Genomic DNA, 20137 nt, shown 5'->3' with positions numbered 1-20137 from the left:
TGATCAGTGCTGACTCACTTTCAATTGAATTGTCATTCAAGTAGAGGTGCTCCAGCTTGGGGCTAATGTAGGGGATGTTGGTAAGGTTGTTGTGCGCCAGGTGCAAGACCAGCAAGTTAGTGAGATTGAAAGAGTTCTTGGGCAGCCCTTTGTCAGAGAGCTTATTAGCGTTAAGCCTGATGAAAGCCAAGTTGGAGAAATCTTTAAAGTAGTTGCTGGGGATGTTGTCAATTTGGTTCTCATCTAGGAAGAGCTGGTGGATGGCTTTGGGAACCCCAGGTGGCATCTTATGTAGCCTGTTGTGAGCTAAGTTGAGCTGCATGAGGTTCTTCAGCCCCTTGAAAGTATTCTTTTTAAAGGTTCCATCATTCAGCTCATTGTGATGGAGGTCTAAGAGGAGGAGGTGGTCCAGCTTGCTGAATACGTTATCGGGGATCCTCTTAATCCGGTTCCTGCTCAGTCGAAGCTGCTCCAAATTGGGAGGCAGATTGTTGGGCACTTCCCTAAGGTTATTCTTCTCCATGTACAGGAAGACAAGGCTCTCCAACTTCTCCAGCACCCGAGTGTCCACCGTGTCAATGCGGTTGTTGTCCAGGTTGATCCACCTCAGCTCTGTGGCATTCTTGAAGGACTCCTCGGAAAGCTTATCGATGAAGTTGTTCTGAAGGTAGACATAATGGATCCTGGGCGGGATGAAGGGCACTTTTCTAAGGTTGCGGCTGTCACAGTAAAGGGCTGAAGGGAAATCTGGAGGGCAGATGCATTCTCTGGGGCAGTCTGGGAAAACTGAGGGGGGTCCTTGCAGAGGTGGAGGTAACTCTGTAGGCTCCAGAGGTTCAGAAGGTGGAGGCGTTGGACGCTTCTTTGGAGGCTTGACACGCCTCTGTCCATTCACCTCACAGATAAGCACAAGAATGAGTGGGAAAATCAGTCTGGCAACCCCCTTCATGATCTAGATAGTTATCTGTTAGAAAACAAAAAGAAACCATTAAGAATAGGTCCATGACCCATATATGCTAGCTGAACTTTCAACATTATCTCAAGTCCTTCATAGAGTTAGGTTTCTCTCTGGCACTAGGTTTGTCTAACTACAGTATCTACAGTATTTTTAAAAAATCTTCAGTACTACATAGGTTAGTTGGTGCACAGCTTTTAATTGATGGGCAGAGCAATCTTATACACCAATTATGTCAGGAATTGGGAGAGACGCACTGGTGCTGCTACCCCAGTTATGTCAGGGGTGAGGAGAGATATAGAATGGCTGGTGAATCCTACTGCCCAGCCTAAGGAAGGGAAAAACACATGAGAAAGTACAAAAGCAGCATAAAAATGGCAGACACACCCACAGTGACCTTGGAAACACCACCAAAGCCTACAAATCAAGGAGTGTTCCAGTGATGATACAACATACAGAGGGAGCCTTCGGACTCATGATGATGGGGACACACCATCAGCATACATCATCACAGACAAGATGCGAAATACACCAGAGCGCTCCCACTCCACCCCAGTGGCTCAGCCAGCAATGAACCTGCTCCTGCCAGTCCCCAGGCCATCCCCATTCGTTTAAGAAGGGGTTCAGATTCCCTTATGCTGCTCACAACCACCATTTGGGGGCACAACACAGCAAGGAAAGGAAGAACAGCCTACACAACCCAGCACACATCTCACTCCCTGGGTAGGAGGCTTGCAGAGACAACCCCCATGGGACAAGGGTTCAAGACTCACGCAGGGACAATACTATTTTGGAAAGCAGCCCAAAGGAGAGGCCAGGACAGGCAGCAGGAGAGCCACAGGCACAGACGGGCAGCAGCAGCCTCCACTAGCTTACTCCATAGGGCACGAGGGGACGGGAAGCAGGCACCATCTGCATGCAAGTCACATTCGGGCACCGGAGAGCTTATCAGTGAAGTTGTTCCATAGGTGATCATAATGAAACCTGGCTGGGGCGAAGGGCATTTTTCTCAGTTCTTGCACACAGGCTGCAAGAGGAGTCCTAGTGGAATGGCTCATGATTTACATGCGAGAGGTCCCAGGTTCAAATCTAAGGTATGATCCCACACTAGGAAAGGCAGGGAGGGCCCACCTACCTAGGCATACCTGAGCCAATCAAGAGGGGTTCTGCATTGACCAATGACCTGGCCCGTACATTGGCCAACCAGCCCTTTTGCCCCCCCCTTCCCTCTGGCTACCCAAATGATCAGTCTGCACACGTACCATGTTGGCTGATCTGCATGATCTGCCAGGTAGCAGCCTAGCAGGACTCATTGGCCCTTCCCCTCCTCATCCCCCCCTTCCCTCCCATCCCCCCACTTGACTGCCTCACATTCCATGGAAGAAGGACTCACCCCACTTGTGTGCCCTGTGCGGCTCGCTCATTCACAAATCCCTATCCGCCACTCCCTAGCAGTAAAGCCACAACACATATGGCAAAGTCAAAGCCTTAATTTAAACAGTGAATCTGGAAAGACACATGTGGAGATGCCAGCCAATCATCCCAGCAGGTTTCCTGTGTCTTGGGAGTATGTGGAAGCATGATGATGTCCCTGGGTGCTAGAGGCTCCTTCCATTCTACAGCTAATTCTTTCCCCAACACTGCACTGATTCATTTTCAGATATGGGGGCGGGAGGGGGAGAAAGCCTTTCTCTACAGTGCCTGGTTCAAGAAAAAGGCCAGGTTTTGTGCTCAGTTGCTTTCTGCTGGAGCTGATATTAAATTCAGCAAAATTTCAAAATCTGCTGAACTTTCAGTTTTCAAAATTCAGATTTTCTGTGGAAACTCGTATTCTGCATAAATATGTTAAAATAACCTGTTTTGTTTGACTGAATGAATTACATCAATATACAATTTACTAACATTTGCTAAAATGTACTATTGGAAATCATCAATCAGTTACTTCCAAATACTAATTCCTACTGCATGTCACCTGTCAGATCTTGATCCACTTTGCACAAAACAACTAACTGTGGGTTAAATGACCCATCTTTTGTCAGGGCTGCACCAGAGCAAACATGCTGTCTCCTGCGTGCTGGCCACTTCCATGTTGCATTAGCTTTCTCAAATAACCCGAGAATTCCCCATTCAGAGTTTTGGGTTCAAAACGTCACATGGAACAACCCAGAAATGCCCCATTTCTTGGTAGTTTCATACAATGTCCGAACCCCAAAACTGAGGAACAAACAACCCAGAGTCTTAACCCTGCAATGAAACATGGGTTAAAACTCTTGGATTTTTTTCTCCCTCAACAACCCAAAATTCCAGATTCACATGTTACAACAAACAATCCAGGAACAGGCGTTTAACGAAGTGTCAAGGGGGGGGAGTAGGGATGTATGAGAAATTTGTTTCAGATCCTCTTTGATCAGGATTTACCCAGTTTGCACCTTCTGGAACACAGACTTGGACGCAATTTGCAGTCGAAGTCCATACATTTCCAAGCTTGCAGTGTGATTTGTGGACCAAAATTAAATGTGTTCAATAGCATGGGTACATTTGAAAAAAGCTCGTGCAAAAATGCATGCTTTTGAAAAATGTGCATAAATACACTTTAATCAGTGGGAGAAGAATGTGTGCATTTCGAAGATGTGCACAAGTGATGCATACATTTGGAAAAATCCACATGAAAATATGCATGGATTTTCATGTGAAAAAGAAAAAAAACAAAACCAGAGCTTGTGGACCTGAGTCAGAAAGAGCTTCGAGATGGAATTCGGAGAACTTTGGCAAGGCTGAGTTTTGTTGAGTCACATATCCCTAGGTGGGAGGCACTGTGCTTGCTCACTTTTGCATGGTCCCAACAAACTATGGGTTGCTTAACCCATAGTTAGTTGCTATGTGAGAAGTGGGTCACTGCCAGCTGTTGACAGCTACATGTCAGATACTGCCTGCTACTGCATGAGAAATGCATGTAAGTTGCTGTCAAATGCTGAGTACATGTCAACTGCCAGAGAACTGTCAAACATTGCAAATTCTTCATACATCAAATGTGGGTACCTACGACATCTGGTGAATATTCAAAGAATAGGCATGCAGCCAATGAACAAGAGGGGAAATATTTCACACCAAAATTAGCAAAAAATAATTTTTATGGAGTTTTTGTTTCAATTTGTCACTGTTACTTTTTGTGTAACTCTACTTTCTGCTGCTCTCTTTGCCTCTTTCATAGGGGATCAGATATGGTATTTCAGTAAATTCAACCTTCATCATCCATAAAAGCACAGGGTGCTTCAGTCCACTCTAATCTCTGGCCTGTAGCACTGTGAGGTCACAGTTCAGAGATCACAAGAGTCTCTTTAACTGACCCCACAGCTGTGAGAAAGGATATAGCCATGGCTTCCCACCTGCTGATCTTCTCACAGTCCTTTTACCCACCCTTCCCTCTTTCCTGCTGTGGGAAAGGGACACAGAGGAACAGGGCACCCACTTCCACAGCTGTGGATTTGTAAAAGAGATCTCCTGATTGCAGCCTGGCAACCTTACTTGCCCTGCATTGGATGACTGCAGGATCCATGCCAGTTGTGCAATCAGCACAGCTGGCTTCTAACCTTCAGTACAGGAATATTCCATGAAAAAAGTAACTGCATTTACCAGGGAAACCTCCAAAGCTCATGCCTATGTGCTACAGTGCACGTATTATTTGTTTCTTATCCATGCTCCTCCAGCTTGCCATTTCTTCTTCTTTTTTTACAATACAAAATGAAAGACATTTACATAACAAGCACTGCAGTTGAAAATATTTTATGCCTGTTTAGCCTGTCACATTTATATTTCTCTTTAAAAAAATATACGGCTGGCTACCCAGCTCAGCTGTAAAATAAACTGGATTCTTTTGTTCTTATCTGTTAAATTCTCTGTTATGTGAAATATTGTCACTCCAGGCAGCAAATACTGGAAGATATCTCTTGCAATACCATATCATGCTGCTAACAGAAATGTGAATATGAGTATTCTTTTTCTGAATTATGGACTGCCTTTAGTAGAAAGACTTTCATTGTTATGGATAGCTGATGCAAGAATTGAAATATTGGAACTGGATATTTTCCGCCAAAAGTATAGTATTTGAAAGCAGACCCAAATGGCAAAAATGTCTCTACTCTCCTACAGTTTTTGCAATATTTCTGATTCCCGTTTAATACATTGTAATGGCTGTTAAGTGACCATCTTTTGTATACTAGATTTCTTGTTAATGGGTAGTGATGACTAGCAGCTATTTCCACAGTGTATACTAATGGCTGAAATATGTTTTTCAATGGTGCAGGATGGTTAGTGACTATTTTCCAGTCAGGAGATATCTACCAGCCAGCATGAGGCTGAGACCAGTGTTCTGTTTGCCTAGCATGAGAAAATATTTATATATTCAATTTGTAACCCATCTCCTTCCCCTCACGAGCTCAGGCCATAATACCAAGTTCACTCCTTCCCATTTTAGCCACACAGTAGGCTAGCCTAAGAGACAGTGACAGGTTTGCATGATCACTGCGGCCCACTGTGGCATATTCATGCCATAGTGGATTGCAGCATGCGCCAGTTGCCCTTTAGAATATTTAAGCTGCAGTGGGCAGGTGCTGTGGCTTACTGTGTCATGTGAACCAGGCGAGGGTAGCTTATGTCAGGGTTAAACAAACCTTGTATAACCCATGGACTGTTGTTTAACCTTCACATAAGCCACCCTCCCATGGTTCACATGACACAATAAGCTGCAGCAACTGCCTACCATGGCTGGAATATTCAAAATAGTCACTGGCATGCACTGCAACCCTTAAATAAGCCACAGTGGGCTGCAGTGATCCTGTGAACCAGCCCACTGGCTAGCCAGTGGTCAGGCAGTGAGTTTTTCACCTGAGCACTGAGCAGGCATTTGAACATGGGCCCTCTAATCAAAGTCCAACACTCTGCCCACTACAATACTCTGCCCACTCTGGCTCCAGTTTGCAAAGAAGGAAACAAAGAAGAATAAATATGTCTAAGTTTTGCAACTGGCTGCAAAAGGAGACTTGTGGAGGGGGCTCCAAATGCATGCTGCTTTCTTCCCTTGGAGAAAACTGATGCTGCTTTGTGTACTAATGTTGTCTGAGTGTCTCTCTGCCCCTCCATTCTCAACATGTGTAGTCAGCTCCCAATCTAGCGCCATTGTGTAAATTTTAAAAATCATTTTAAAAAAATCTATGATGACGGTGACGATGATTATTACATTCTTGCAGCCTTTTAATGATTTTTCTAAAAAAAAAAACCTGAGGAAAATCACACATACCCCATATTCATCACTAGTTTCTTTCCTTCCCTTTTCAGTGTAATTATTTCAGTCCTGCCCCCCCCACATGCACGCACACACATTTTTAGAAATGCAGTACACATATACCTTGATTGCACACTTTACTGTAGCGAAGTCCTACAGCATGGATTCACTCCTCTCCATTACTTGGGGTGGGACTTTACGCTGACCAGGGCTAGCACAAACATTGCACTTAAAATCCTCTTTTTAAACAGTAATCTGGAAAGGCCCTTCTTCTCAAGAGTGTCAAACTCCATAAAGAAGAATAAGTGAGCTTTTCCTGGCTACAGCTGTGAAGAAAATGTGAACAAATAGTAGGCAATAAAACAATGTCCTTGAGAGCTGCAAAGAACCTGCAGGAGTGCCGTAGCAGCTGAGAGGTGAAGTGAACTGTGGCCTTTCACTGAAAGGCTAAGATACTGGTAAGTTAGATGTCTCTTGGTTTTTCATGGAAGAAAGAGGTATGAAGACTGCACAGCTGTACCTATGTACTGGGGATGTGACAGTATTTTTAATATTTCCACCATCTGATGGGAGGTACTTTAACTTCCCATCCAGTCCTGTCGGAATTCTGTGCAAAATAAATGCTCTCCTTCCTGCTCATCTAAATATGCATTGAGTACAAGATAATTGTTCACATGGGAAACTTAAACCAAAGAAAGAGTGCTGATATAGAAAGCCACAAGGAGAAAATGATTTTTATTTTCATGCCTTCATTTACTACCTCCTATTCTCTGCTTGTGATATACTCTAATAAGTATTTGGGACGATGCATCGAATTCTGGGCCTGTATTATTTTGTGTGGTAACGTTGTAGGATGGGATTTGTTTGCATCTGTCTTCCCTGCTTTAATGTTGCCCCAATCCCCCAAGATTGTCCTGCAAAATACTCTGGTAATCCTTTGTGATTTACAGTGTGATTCCTACCAGAGACAAGCAATCTAAATGGTTCTGAATATGTATTTAGTTCATTTATATCCCATCTTTCTTCCATCATGGCAACTCAAAGCAGCATATCTAAGATTCTAAATTAGGGCATTTCTACACCAGTCTAAAATCCTGCATTTAAAATGGGGCTTTCTGCTTCCATTTAAAATGCAGGATCACAACTGACTCCCTTTTTCACCCGCTTCCTTTCCCCGCTGCCCTTCCCCCTCTTCCCCGCCCCCTTATCTGAATCTTCCATTATCTGTCATTGATCTCGCACCTTTTCTTGCTGCTTTAACTCTTTTCATGGAGGAAACTGAACTGAACACAATGGGGGTAATTTGATAGCTCACTATCTGCGATCTATTTAAAAACAGAACAAAGGGCATTTAGTGCAGGAGGGTCACGGCAGGGTCACGGCGTCATGTAAAGAGCCCGCAAACTTCCGTGAAGGAGCAATCTCAATCGCAGGATAAAAGCCCGGTGTGAAGGAACCCTTGGTCTCCCATCTGGGTACTAACCAGACCTATCCCAGCTTAGTCTTAACATGTGGTTGCATCATGTGCCCTTGGGCTACACCCTGGGTATGCTTTGTTTTTCAAATTGTTCTCCCTCTCTTTGTTTCCATTCCAGCTATCAGACTTGCTGAAGCACTCAGCTCCCATTTAGGCATCAAAATAAGTGGCATACCAGAACACAGCACCAGTTCTTTTAATTTTTAAAGAATGTGACAACAGAGAAGGGAGGAGCGCTTTGGATCCCTAGTTCTTAAAATCCTGAAACAACAAGGCAGTTAGCTCCTAAAAGGCACAGTGATTATCCTCATGAGAACCATGCGGAGCAGCCTTGCCCAGCCTCTAGATGTGTTGGACTACAACTCCCAGCCATGGGAGTTGTAACCCAACACATCTGGAGGGCACCAGGTTGAGGAAGGCTAATGTGGAGAAAATAGGTCTCTCGTGGCCAAATGCTTTTGCAACAATTGACTTATAAAATTCTTAGCAAGGTAGAAGCAGTGCTGAAGTCCTGAGGTTGAGAATACTCTGACACAATCTGTCTGGCAAATGATAATGCAAATTGTAGGAACATATGGAGAAGAAAAGTATATTGCCTAGCTAGGGTGTGATGAGGTGGGTGAGGTTATTTTCTTGGCTTCCAAGGATCCTCCCACAGATGTTGAAAAAATTCTGATGGTTTTGAACCTCAACATTTTCACTTCATCACAAACAGATATTTTAACAGCACTGCCATCAAGTGTTTGCACTGAAGTCTGCATCACACTTTTTCTACCAGTTGTAACCATTTGCAAGCGGAGCGTAATTAACTTAGGAGCCTCAAATGGTGCCAGGGGCCTCTGGAGCCATTAGACATTCTGCCAAAACAGTTTACTGCAGCTTTGGAACACGTTCAATGGAAATATTGCCTTGGTGATCTATGTTTAATATGGAAGCTGACTCACAAGACAATGTGAGTCTAATGGGTGCTGCCAGGCTTTCAACTGCAGCAGCTAGCAAAACAGGAATAGACATTTCTTTAGGGCAAAGAAGAAAAGAGTTCAGAACCATAATCTGTCACAGTCTTCCTTGTAACCTTCAATAAGTCACTTGGTCTTTCTCTGAAAGTTTGTTCAGAGTCTCTTTGTAGAGTCACATTGAGAGTACATGGACATTCTTGGTATTTGCATAAAGTAGCCTTCACCCAACCTGGTGCCCTCCAGATGTGTTGGACTATACCTCCCAGCATGAGGTGGAAGGTGATGGTTGCTGCTGTCCAACATGTCAGGAGGGCACCTGACTGGGAAAGGCGGGCATACAGCTTATTTTGAATGCCTCGATGAGCACCTCAGGGCGAGAGACAGCTCCAGAGTTCTATCTGAGGTTTCCTGTCAGAGATATCAGATATTTGTATTTGAACAGCAGGAAAGTGGAAGGGTTATGGTGGCAAACGTCGCCTTCAACAAAAGGTAACCAACAACGCATCCGTGAATCAGGTGGGACAAATCTCATTACTGGCATGTCAGTACTGATTCCTGTTACTAGAAGTAGGGATGCTTGAGGATTTTGTTCCATCTGCATTTTTAAGCAAACTGACCAGATGTGCACTTCCCTGACTAATATGCAGAATGCAGTTATGCTTCAGTTTTCGTGCTTCTTCAAATTTTATGATACAATTCTTGGCTCAAATATCAGCCCCAGATTTGCATCGAAAGCATATTTCAGGATAAAATGTGTATTTTGTGAAAAAATACACTAAAAATAATGTGAATTTTCATGTATTTTTTAAAATTGCAGATTGATGGAGAAATGGGATGGACCTGACTTTTGAATGCAAAATTGACACAAACTGGAAATAGATGGACTAGGTTAGAGTTATTTCAGAAAGACTAGACAGGAAAAAGCAGATGAGAGTATGGCACTGTATATTTTCAGAAATAGTTTCAGCCAACTCCAGGACAAAGGTGATGAGAATTACTGTGACATTATCTGATATAGACCTGAAACAGGATTTGGTGGTGGGAGATACTTAAATTTCCCCACATGTGGGAACATCTGTTTAAAACTTGGAAATATGGATTATTATTGTTTAACTTTAAACTTTGACCTTTCTAAGCCCTAACTTAGTATCTGTTCTACCTACACTGGAAAATTGTCATGATCCATCAGTCATTGTTCTTGGCGCTTTCACCTCTGACCTTTAGCTTGACTCTGCTCTGATCTCCTGGCTCTTGATCATGTACCATCCGGGCTTTGATTCTCGATTAATCCCCAGTTTTTTAATCAGTGGTGCTATTCTGGTTTATGATGTGGCCACATGACCCTAGTTATGAATCTGGTCTGCATTGCTTACTTTGGGTTGCTTCACAAAGTGACTTGATCAACTGCATGTATATTCTATGTCTAAATATGCAGACATCTGAAAACAAATCCCATCACAAGTTTTAAGATCATGGTATCATGTTGCATGTTATATTCCCTTTTGACTAATTCCGCTAATAAATCGGCTCCTAATGTAGCCTACAGTTTGCCACACTGGTCACATTGCCTCAACTTAGAACTTACTGCAACTCTGGCAGCAACTGATACATGTATCAAACTTCCCCATAAAAATATGCAGATGGTCCTTTCAGATTGCTTGCTAAAGCCCAAACCCAGCGGAACTGAAAGAGACTGGTGTATTTCTGGCTGTTATAAGCATATATGCCTACCTACTCATTAAAGAGCATAGAGGCCTATTCCAATCATATCCAGGGGGCCAAATTGTCCTGACTCTGACCCATATGCCACACTCCTCCTCCTACCTGTTGTAACAGCCATGCACAAGACATCTCCTGCCCTATTAATTCCAGCGTGGCATAGCAATGCATAGGCTGGTCATTCTGCCCATTGTGCTGTGCATCCTACCAACAGGTTAAATTTCTCCACATCTGAGCACATTGCCTCTGCTCCCCTCTTGTGAAATGAGAAAAGACACATGTTTTAAGCTGTAGGGGATTTCAAACCAATCTAGGAAAATGGAGCCTGAGTAGCTTACCTCTTTTTTATAGTGCCCTCAAGAACAAGTGATCACTGAGGCCTGGTAGTAATGACATCGTTTTATTAGGTGTGCTGCAGAAATGCTTACAGGGCTGTCTCTCTGTCATCTTCTTCATCAGTTCTCTGGCCTGGTGCTGTATAATCAGTTCCTTATTGCTTAAGATGTTACTAGTAAACTTTGATAAAAGGAGAAGGGGACGGCAGAGGATGAGATGGCTAGATAGCATCACGGATGCAATGAATATGAACTTGAGCACGCTCCGAGAGAGAGCGCAGGACAGGAAGGCCTGGCGTGCTATGGTCCATGGGGTCACGAAGAGTCGGACACGACTGAACGACTGAACAACAACAACAACAACAACAATCCCATGCATCTGCAATTTCAGTACACCTATACAGCCCACTGGAATCACTGGGTGACCATTGCTATCAAAAGACCAATCATGCAGAAATGGAAGGTTATAGAAGCACCAACTATTGAAGCTTTAACCCTAGAAATGACCAACTTGGTGCCCCCCCCCCCCAGCTGCATATAAGCACAAAGTTAAACATATTGAAAAAATTTGGTCATGCTTCCATGAGATCTCTGTGGATTAAAAATGTTCTGAACCTGACATGTTTTGTAATGTGGTGGGAGGAATTAGATAATCACATAAACTCAGTCATTTAGGAGCTGGAAGAGGTGGGGGGAAGGTGTCCGTTCACATGAAATTAAGCTGATCCAAAAGCAAAACAATCGATAAAGTAAAGAAATTTTCAAAGTTTGGGTGTAGTTAGCGTCTCATCTAAAAGCGGGGTGGGTGGGTAATCCTGCTGCGCTTTGCATTTTTTTCTGAAGATCAGATGAAGAAGTTTCTAAATCACGAAATGGTGGAGGCGTGGCTAATCGGAAAAACATGCGATACTTCTGCTCCAGCCCCATGAACTGGAATTTGCAAACATGTTTTGTCAATTGGCTATGTTTAGTCTGTAAGATCCAGGCTAGGCCAGAGATAGCTGATTATATATATCCGTTCTTTTTCTTTCATCCTTTTCCTTTTTCTTCTTCTTTTAAAATGGATATGATATACTGTATTTAAATCTTCTGTGTGAGGGTGTACAGAAATGTGCACACTCATTGATATATTTAGAAATGATACTATCTAAAATATAGATAGTATAAAATACATTAGTGATTGTTCTTTTTTATCCTTTATAACCTCTTTCTTTTCTTTTTAATTATTAATATCAATATTATCAATATTATGATACTAGGATTAGTAAATATTTCTGGCTGGTTGTTCTTAAGCTTTATCATTATATAGTAGATAAAGGCATAACATGGCCAATGGAAATGAATTGTAAGCTTGCTTCCTTGTTATAAGCTGAAGATACAATATTGAAATTGATTACTTATGCTGTATTGACCTGTAAGATTGGTATAATTTTAAGTAGAGTGATATTTGAAATTTATGTGTAATGTAGTTTAAATTTAAGTTTGTTATGTAAACGTCTGTTTATATTTTGCTTTGTTTTCCTCTGTTTTTGTGTTTTCCTTTTTGCCCTTCTCTTTCCTTTTTATATTATCTCCTTTCTTTCTCTCTTTTTTCTCTATTTCTTTATTGATGGGTCTTCTTAAGAATACTGTAATGTTGGAAACTGTGGAAGATGATTATGTTGTTGGTGTTCTTTGGTTCATTTATAAAGATAAAAGTAGAATAAAAAGTATTAGAAAAAAAATTAATAAAAGCGGGGGTGGGTATAGCAATCTATTCCAACATATATAAGTATGATAAAATAAGTAGAATACAGCAGAGGCCCTTGCCTACCGTATAATTTATTTCACCAAATATTTAATCTGCATCCAAATATATTAGAGTTTTGTTGAGTTCTGAAAGTATACAGCAGATACAGAGAATTCCCTCTCTATGGGGGAAAAACTCCAAAAGCAAGACATCTCTCAAGAGAATGATCCCCCCCCCCAATCAATAACAAAAGAGGCATGCCCTGGAAATCAACAATTCGTGGTTATAACTACTTAGCTAGAGTGGGTAACAGGCTTGCAGTTACAAGCTGCATTTATGAAAATACCTAGGTATGGTATTGGCAATGACAATGGCATTTATGGAATTTAACAGGAAATGACCTCCTTTGAATAGAATTGTTAAGTCAACAGACTGGATTCTGTAAGTAGGGAGATTAGGTCGTAGCCATGCTTTAAATACTAAAGTCAATTCAGCAGAGCTCTGGGAGACACTTCCATAAGACTGCAGGATGGTGTGAAAGTCTGTATAACACATCTTGTTCTGTCTTAGACAAGCAGGGTGGACACTTATGCATCACCAAAAAATGAGGACAAAAGAGGAGGACACATATTTGCTTTCAAGCTTTGTATACTAATTTATATGTTTAGATGCAAATTTTGCATACTACAACTGCTTGTCATGTGTTACTGTTCTTCCTGCAGCTGTCACTGCAAACAGTGCAATGGTGTGTAAATGTTTGGTGCAATACATTAAATGAGAAATGTTCCATGCAATGCATCATAGGCTTCCTGGGGCTTATATGTGTGTGTATCATGAGCTTAATATATCATATGTGGGACAAACTACAGATAAAACTTTCTATAAGAAAGTCCTGACAACCCCCGTCTTCTTTTCAAACCACCCCCAGGAAAGATTAGTTAACAGAAGCGCTTAATCCTTCCTCTCCAAGTTGCTTTTCCCCTGAAACTTTTTCCCATCTCACACAGCTGTTGTTGTTGTTGTTGTTTTTACCCCCATGGATTCCAGATTCCTGTTTGGCTCCAAGTTGGAAGAATCAGGTTGCAAGGCATCTCTGTATTTTCTGAACCATGCTATCAAACTGAAGCATTGTCAAGTAGCTACACCAGTTTATTCTATCACATGCTATTTAGATGTTGAGCATTTCTACACAAGGCTTTTACTGTGCACTCATGATTGGTCACTCACAGTTTCTTGTGGGCCCTTTACATGATGTTGTCAACCTCCAGGGCCCCTCCCGTCCCTTCTGGTGATTATAGGGGTTTAATTCTCTATGGGGAAAATGTGATATGGGACTTCAAAGCAGAATAACTTTCTGGTGAAATTCTGGAGTCACCCTATATTGCAATGCCGTCTAGTGGCTGTATAATGAAACATATAGAATTTGCCCAGAAAAGGGGGGGGGGAAATCGATGAAGCCACATGAAAAGGAGCTGATCTTAATTCCACAAGCAATCCGGAAGCAGAAGTCCAAGTAAGGGTGCAAGATTTTAGCCTGGTGTAGAAATGCTCATTATCGCAAATGCATGGAGGCTGGGGGCAGAGTAAGCATGGCCAATTCTTTCCCCACCCCCACGAATGGGTTGAGCTTATCCCAAACATGTGAATATGCCCCAGGAATGGGATCGAGCTGGGCATTTTCAAAGGAACTTCAGTTCTGAAAATTCTGAAATCTCTGCATGTGGATAGGACTGACAGATGTCCTGTGCAGATGGTCACAAAGCACCCTCTGGCCTCAACCCTTCCCCAAGCCCAAACTCCACATGCTAGAGTTCCCATGCATGCAGGGACCTCTGCACATATATCCTAATGCATGGATGCTCTGAATGCATGATCCCTACTGTTTATTTTTAAGGTTAAAGAACGTGCACAGAGCCGATGTATGTTGGGCTGTATGTATGTAACCCTTGTGCAAATGTGACTTCCAGTATGTGAAAATTGGGTGCAACAAGGGAGCAGGTTGAGTGGACATAAGAAGCCTCTTAAAGAATAACATGATTTTTTTCAGCAACTGGAGAACTCTCTCTTTTTCATTCTATCCTGATCCTCAGCCTATTTAAGTTGTGTGCATGTCAGTTTAGTACCACCATTGTCCAGGGCATAGTCTGAAGGCACATGAGGCAGCCACCTTGCTGAAGCTAAGCAGGTCTGAGTCTGGTCAGTGCTTGGAGGGGAGACCAGCTGGGAACCACATATAGTCACCTTGAGTTCCACAATGGAAGAAAGGTGGGATATAAATGTAATAAAATAAATGAATAAATAAATTGTCAATAATATGTGAATTATAGCTGAGGATTCTTAAACCACGTGGAAGCTTCCAGGAATTAGACGCTCAAACATGGCTTGCTCTTATATGGAATAGTTTGGGCCTATGTTGTGCGGGATGATTCCCAACAGAGTTGACAAACCTCAGTGTGTTTAATGTCATTAACAGTCCAGCAAACACCTAGAAATCGACCTGCCAGTGATATCATGTGCACAGCCAGCCAGCCAGCCTCTCCATCAGACAACTGATGCCTATTAACAAACAGCACTATATGGCTGTCAAGTTCCTATTTCGTCTGTGCTGAGGAAATGTCAACAGCATTAAGCTAACAAGCAAACACCAAGGACCACAGTAGACAGAGACAGAAGTCAAGAAGGACCGTCTGAAAATCTTTCGGGAAATGGCAAGACCTGTCAGTAAGCAAACCTGGGTACACTTTCTCCAGTTACTGCAGATGGTTTGCTAGGATCCCCCCTTATTTTCATATGATGGCCTGGCAGCTTCCTAATTTGTTGTTACATCATCAAATAATCCCATTCCCACCTCCCAAATTCTCTCTCTCTCTCTCTCTCTCACACACACACACACACACACTGCAAGATCTCTGTCTGAGGCTGAAGAAGAGACTAGGGCAGGGGGAAAGAACTTTTACCACAGGACTGTTGGCATATTGCATTAGCGGAAAGCTTGGCTCCCTTTGACATATTTCGGCTGAGCCAACTTAACACATTCCTGGGCATCAGAGTAACTGACTCTCTCCATAAAGAGATTCTGTACCTTCTCCCCTCCCCTGTATTTGCTGCCATCTGCTTCATTTTACCCTAGAACTCTTTGGTTCCTGCTGCATCCAATCAAAGTGATGGCATTCGGGGGGGGGGGGGTTGAACTAATCCCAGCCAAAAATGGTTGAGTGTTGGACTCAGCAGAGACATACTAAAGTTTTGCTTTCCCCTTTATCATGTGAACTGTGTGTGTGTGTGTGAAATAGTGAACAACTCAGGGCCAAAACAGACATTAATTTACATCTCTCTCTCTCTCTTTTCTTTTTACTCTAGAGTAAATGGGGGGTGATCCAGATCAGGACCCTAGAATGTGTTGGGGGGGGGGAGCTTTTAATATCTGCAACATGGCTCCCTCCACCTACTCTAGAGTAAAAATGAATAAGACATAGCTGCTATATACGGATTTAAAGTCATGCTTATCTGGCCCCTCAGAAAACGTTTTCATCAACATGAGCCTTTCTACAAAACTTGAGTCTATTTTCTTCTATTAGTAACACCAACTTTTCATTCTAACTCTCCTTTCTTTGTTCCAGTGGATCTCTTGTTGTAAGAGTGAATTAATACAGATCTGGAACAAATAGCTGCATGCAAAATGTGAACATCTCATCCGGGGGGGGGGGGGGTCCCCTAGAGGCATTAGTCATAAAAGAGTTGCCAGTCTGTTTTGAATTAGCTTAGAACTTTATAGTTTCTGATGATGTAATCTGTGACTATGTCATTTATTTCTATATTTATGTAGTTGGGCTTTTTCAAGAATACAATACACATTTGTCTACTGATTTAACACTGAAATAACATATTGTGAGCTGAGCACGCAAATTATAAAGGACGAATGGCAAAATTAAGAGTAAGACTGCAAATAAGCAAGCTTTATATACTAAACCCATTCAAGTGAAATTCAGAGAAAGTCATATCTAAATGCCACTGCCTAAATAGGGGTGGCCGTGGCCAACAGGCAGCCCTTGTGCTAGATCCATCCCCAAGACAATTTTATATGGTCTTGGTGACCATACCAAAATTTTACCAAGGTCTGCCAAGAGGTTTGGCTGCTGCTTCAATACTAAGGAAGAATGTTGTAAGAAACCAAAAACCAAGAGAGCCGTATTGAAGAAAAATTCCAAAATCCATATAACGTAATACCTTTATTAAGCCAACTCAAAAATCACAAAATCTATGGAAACATTTTAAGGAACAAAAGTATTCTATATGTTATACAGCTTTTTGGTTTTGTATATGTATAGTTGCACTAAGTAATGTTATGCCCAATAACATATGCTCCATAACTGTGAAGCCCTTACTACAAGATGGTGAAAACTTTATTATGGAGCCTGAGTGGGTCAGCAACATATCATTCCAGCCCCCAGACCATTGTCTGGAGTGTAGACTGGCCCTTGAATATACAGAAGGTGACCATCCTTGGCCTAAATCAATGGGCTACAAGCGTTTGATTTTATTTTAATGGAAAACTTAAGCACTGGATGACTAACTTCCTAGATTCTTCCATTATCAAAAATTGTTATGTTTTTAAAATTCTCAAAGGCTTATATGTCTGACTTCGAAAAGTCAGATTTGTTTCTGTTCTAAAGATGGCCTATATATTCAAATAGCTTCTTCCATTGTATGGAGGCTTCCTTCTCAGGGGAGAACATTTGTAATGTTAGTTATGCATTTGGCTTCACCCTGGATCTGCTCTGAGTGCTGGCTCAGGAGAATAGGAATGGGAGTGGAGGGAGGACTTGTGTGGAGATGGCCTGTTCCCAACATCTGTTGTAGGCCCTGCCTATTTCACATTAATAATAGACTTTATGGAGGCTGGGTGAAACTGAATCTACAGGGTGGCTGTTGGCAGGGTGGCATCACAAAACATTCCTGTTGGCACTCCTGAAGAGCAATCTGTGTGGCTATGAGCTATGTGCGCAGACAGCCATTGCACACAAATAGCTCATTGCAAGGCAAGGCTCCCATACAATTCAATTTCAAACAGCCTCCATGCCATTTGTTGTTTGTATGAAATTTTATATGGGCCTTAGTTACAAATAAGGAGGTGTATATATTTAATTTTTCTTGACTCAGGGACACAATGTGATGGGAGACCTATTTTCAAATCCTGTCCAACTTTCATCTCTTTTTGGGTGGTTGGACAAATTGTTCTTTTTTTCTGCATCAGTTCCCCAACAGTTAAATGGGCATATTAAATTATCTCCTCATAGGGTTGTTGAGTATATAAATGAGATAATACTGTAAACACAGTTCCATCATTTTATCACTGTGCTATTGTTTGAAAATCTGTCTTAAGTGGGCTAGTATTTGTATAAATTATGAATTTACACACATTTTTAAATTCTACTTGTAATTAGGGCTGTGCAGGGACTCCCCCCCCCCCCAGATCTGACTCGGAAGCTGCTTTGCAGCTTCGGAGGCGGGCCCGATTTGGCTAAGGATGATTCGGGGGGGGGGGCTGACCCAACTCAGCCCCAAACCCAAACAGGGATTCAGATGCCGAACCCCACTTCAGGTCCCCCCCAACACCTCCGTGCACCCCCCAGCTCCTTACCTTGCCGCCGCCTTCTCCGCTGCCACCTTCTCCTCTACCACCGCTGCCACCTCCGCTGCTGCGTTCTCCTCGCCACCGCCTTCTCCGCCGCTGCCTTCTCTGCCTTCACCACCTTCTCCTTGCTGCTGCCATCTCCGCTGACACCAGCATCGCCACTGCTGCCTGGTCCTGAGGTCTGGACACACGCCGACTCTTATTGCAGGGAGTCACCATTTTTAAAATGGCAACCCCCTGGAAGTTCCTGGAAGTTGCTATTTTTAAAATGGTGACTCCCTGCAATAACAGTTGGCACATCCAGGCCTCAGGACCTGGCAGCGGCGGTGACGGCAGCAATTATGGTGGTGGCGGAGGAGGGGAAGGCGGCAGCAGCGATGACAGTGGTGGAGGCAGAGGACAAGGAGAAGGCAGCGATGGCGGTGGTGGAGAAGTCAGAGGTGGAGAAGGCAGCAGCGACGGAGGTGATGGCGGTGGGTGGCTCAGGTAAGGACCTGGAGGCTCCAGCACAGCTGGGCCGGGGGTGCCGAAGCTTTGAGTGCTTCGGAGAACCCCTGACCTGCTCCGGGTTGCTTCGTGCCCCCTCTGCTTTGCTTCGGAAGGGGTTCAAAGTGACCCGAAGCAGCCTGCTTCGACTTGGGGCTTGGGCCTCAGGCCAAAGCGGTGCTCAGCCCTAGTTGTAATCCCCTGCAGCTAGGCTAGCTGTACACCAAATAGCACTGTGAATTATAAACCATTCCCTGGGAAGAATAAAAATTTGCAAAGTGCAGAGTATCCTTTGGGTGGAGTGGGGCTTCCAGAGGCTTTTATAGTGCAATTCCCCTGCCTCATTCATGGAATTTTGCAACATTGTATTCCATTTGTAACTCTTCCGTGTTCTCCTGCTTCCTCTTCTATCTTTTTTCTTACCACAGAAAATCTGTTAAGGAGAGAATGGTGGAATAGCTGCACAACACATTCACAGTGGCAGTGCTAGCAGCCCTCCATCTTGAAGCACCCCGGGACACACTCTAGTGCACACGCCCATGCTCACTTTGTGAAGGGAGGTCCAGCCAGAGCAGAAGCAATTCAAACAAACTGAGATGAACCAGAATGCATGAACTACAATCTGGAGTTCCCGTCTCTCTCTAGCTTCCTGCACCCAGCTGGTAAACTAATAGCGGTGGGAATTACCAAGTCATATGAATGAGAAGATACTTCTTGTTCAAGTCCTCTTCTCTCTTCTCTCAATTTCAGGGTGTGTGTGTGGGGGGTATCTTCTTACTCTCAGGTCCGCTGACAAGGGGAAAAAAAGCAGCTGGGCCCCATTCTCTTGCTTGTTTTGTAGAGGTGACAGCTACAAAGTCTGAACAGGGGTGGTATGCCATATAGTACCATAATTCAAAAGAAAATATAATGTGCAAAAAAAAAATGAAAGACTGGGTGACTACAAGGCAAAAAAGAAAGTGTAGGAGATGTACAGTACTTCAGCTACAGTTCGCCTATTATAAGTGCTGATTTTGACAGGCGAATCGTACCCAGATTCTAAACCCCGTTATTCCAGTGGGATTTACTTCTATAGATGTGTTTCAGTTAAGCAGAGTTAGTGCAGTGGACCGAGTGTCGGATTAAGACCAGAGAGACCTGGGTTCACATCTCTACTCATCCATGGAGCTCACTGAGCCAGTCACTACCCTTCAGCATAGCCTACCTTGCAGGGTTGTTTTGAAGATAAAATGGGACAGTCCCCACGTACCCCACCCTGGCTCCTTGGAGGAATGTGACTAATAATGGAGGCTTAGGGCTAAACAGCATGTTATGGCACCAGACCGATGTCTTTAAGCACAGGTTTGCCCAGTTATATTAGGAGTAGGGCATGATGTAAGTGCAAATGGGGGCCCAGAACCTTCTACCTTCCACTTTTCCCCCTGTAGCCTGCACCCCCAAAATCATCTTCCTCCCAGCTGGCCTGGGGGAGTGTGGTGGCCACTTCTGCATTGCCAACAAAGACGAAATACACCACCAACGAAAGAGGACACTGATCTGAATAAAATTTGCATATGCGCTA

At 43.2% G+C, this 20137-nt stretch overlaps 1 protein-coding gene across 2 annotated transcripts in view; it reads right to left on the bottom strand.

The window, feature by feature from the left end:
* Nucleotides 1-20137, bottom strand: part of PRELP (proline and arginine rich end leucine rich repeat protein) — a 35345-nt gene that overhangs the window by 10650 nt on the left and 4558 nt on the right. For both annotated transcript variants that reach the window (XM_084853170.1, XM_084853169.1), the window contains one exon: nucleotides 19-964. In XM_084853170.1, coding sequence (XP_084709296.1) covers nucleotides 19-949 — 931 coding nt within the window. In that variant the 5' untranslated portion in view covers nucleotides 950-964. The remainder of the gene's footprint in view (nucleotides 1-18; nucleotides 965-20137) is intronic.

This window comes from Heloderma suspectum, chromosome 4, assembly GCF_057233095.1.
Source record: "Heloderma suspectum isolate Gila_16-S chromosome 4, 16-S_ref, whole genome shotgun sequence".
Classification (NCBI taxonomy): domain Eukaryota; kingdom Metazoa; phylum Chordata; class Lepidosauria; order Squamata; family Helodermatidae; genus Heloderma; species Heloderma suspectum.
The sequence above is the reverse complement of the archived record's forward strand: the minus strand, read 5'-3'. Positions and strand labels throughout refer to the sequence as shown.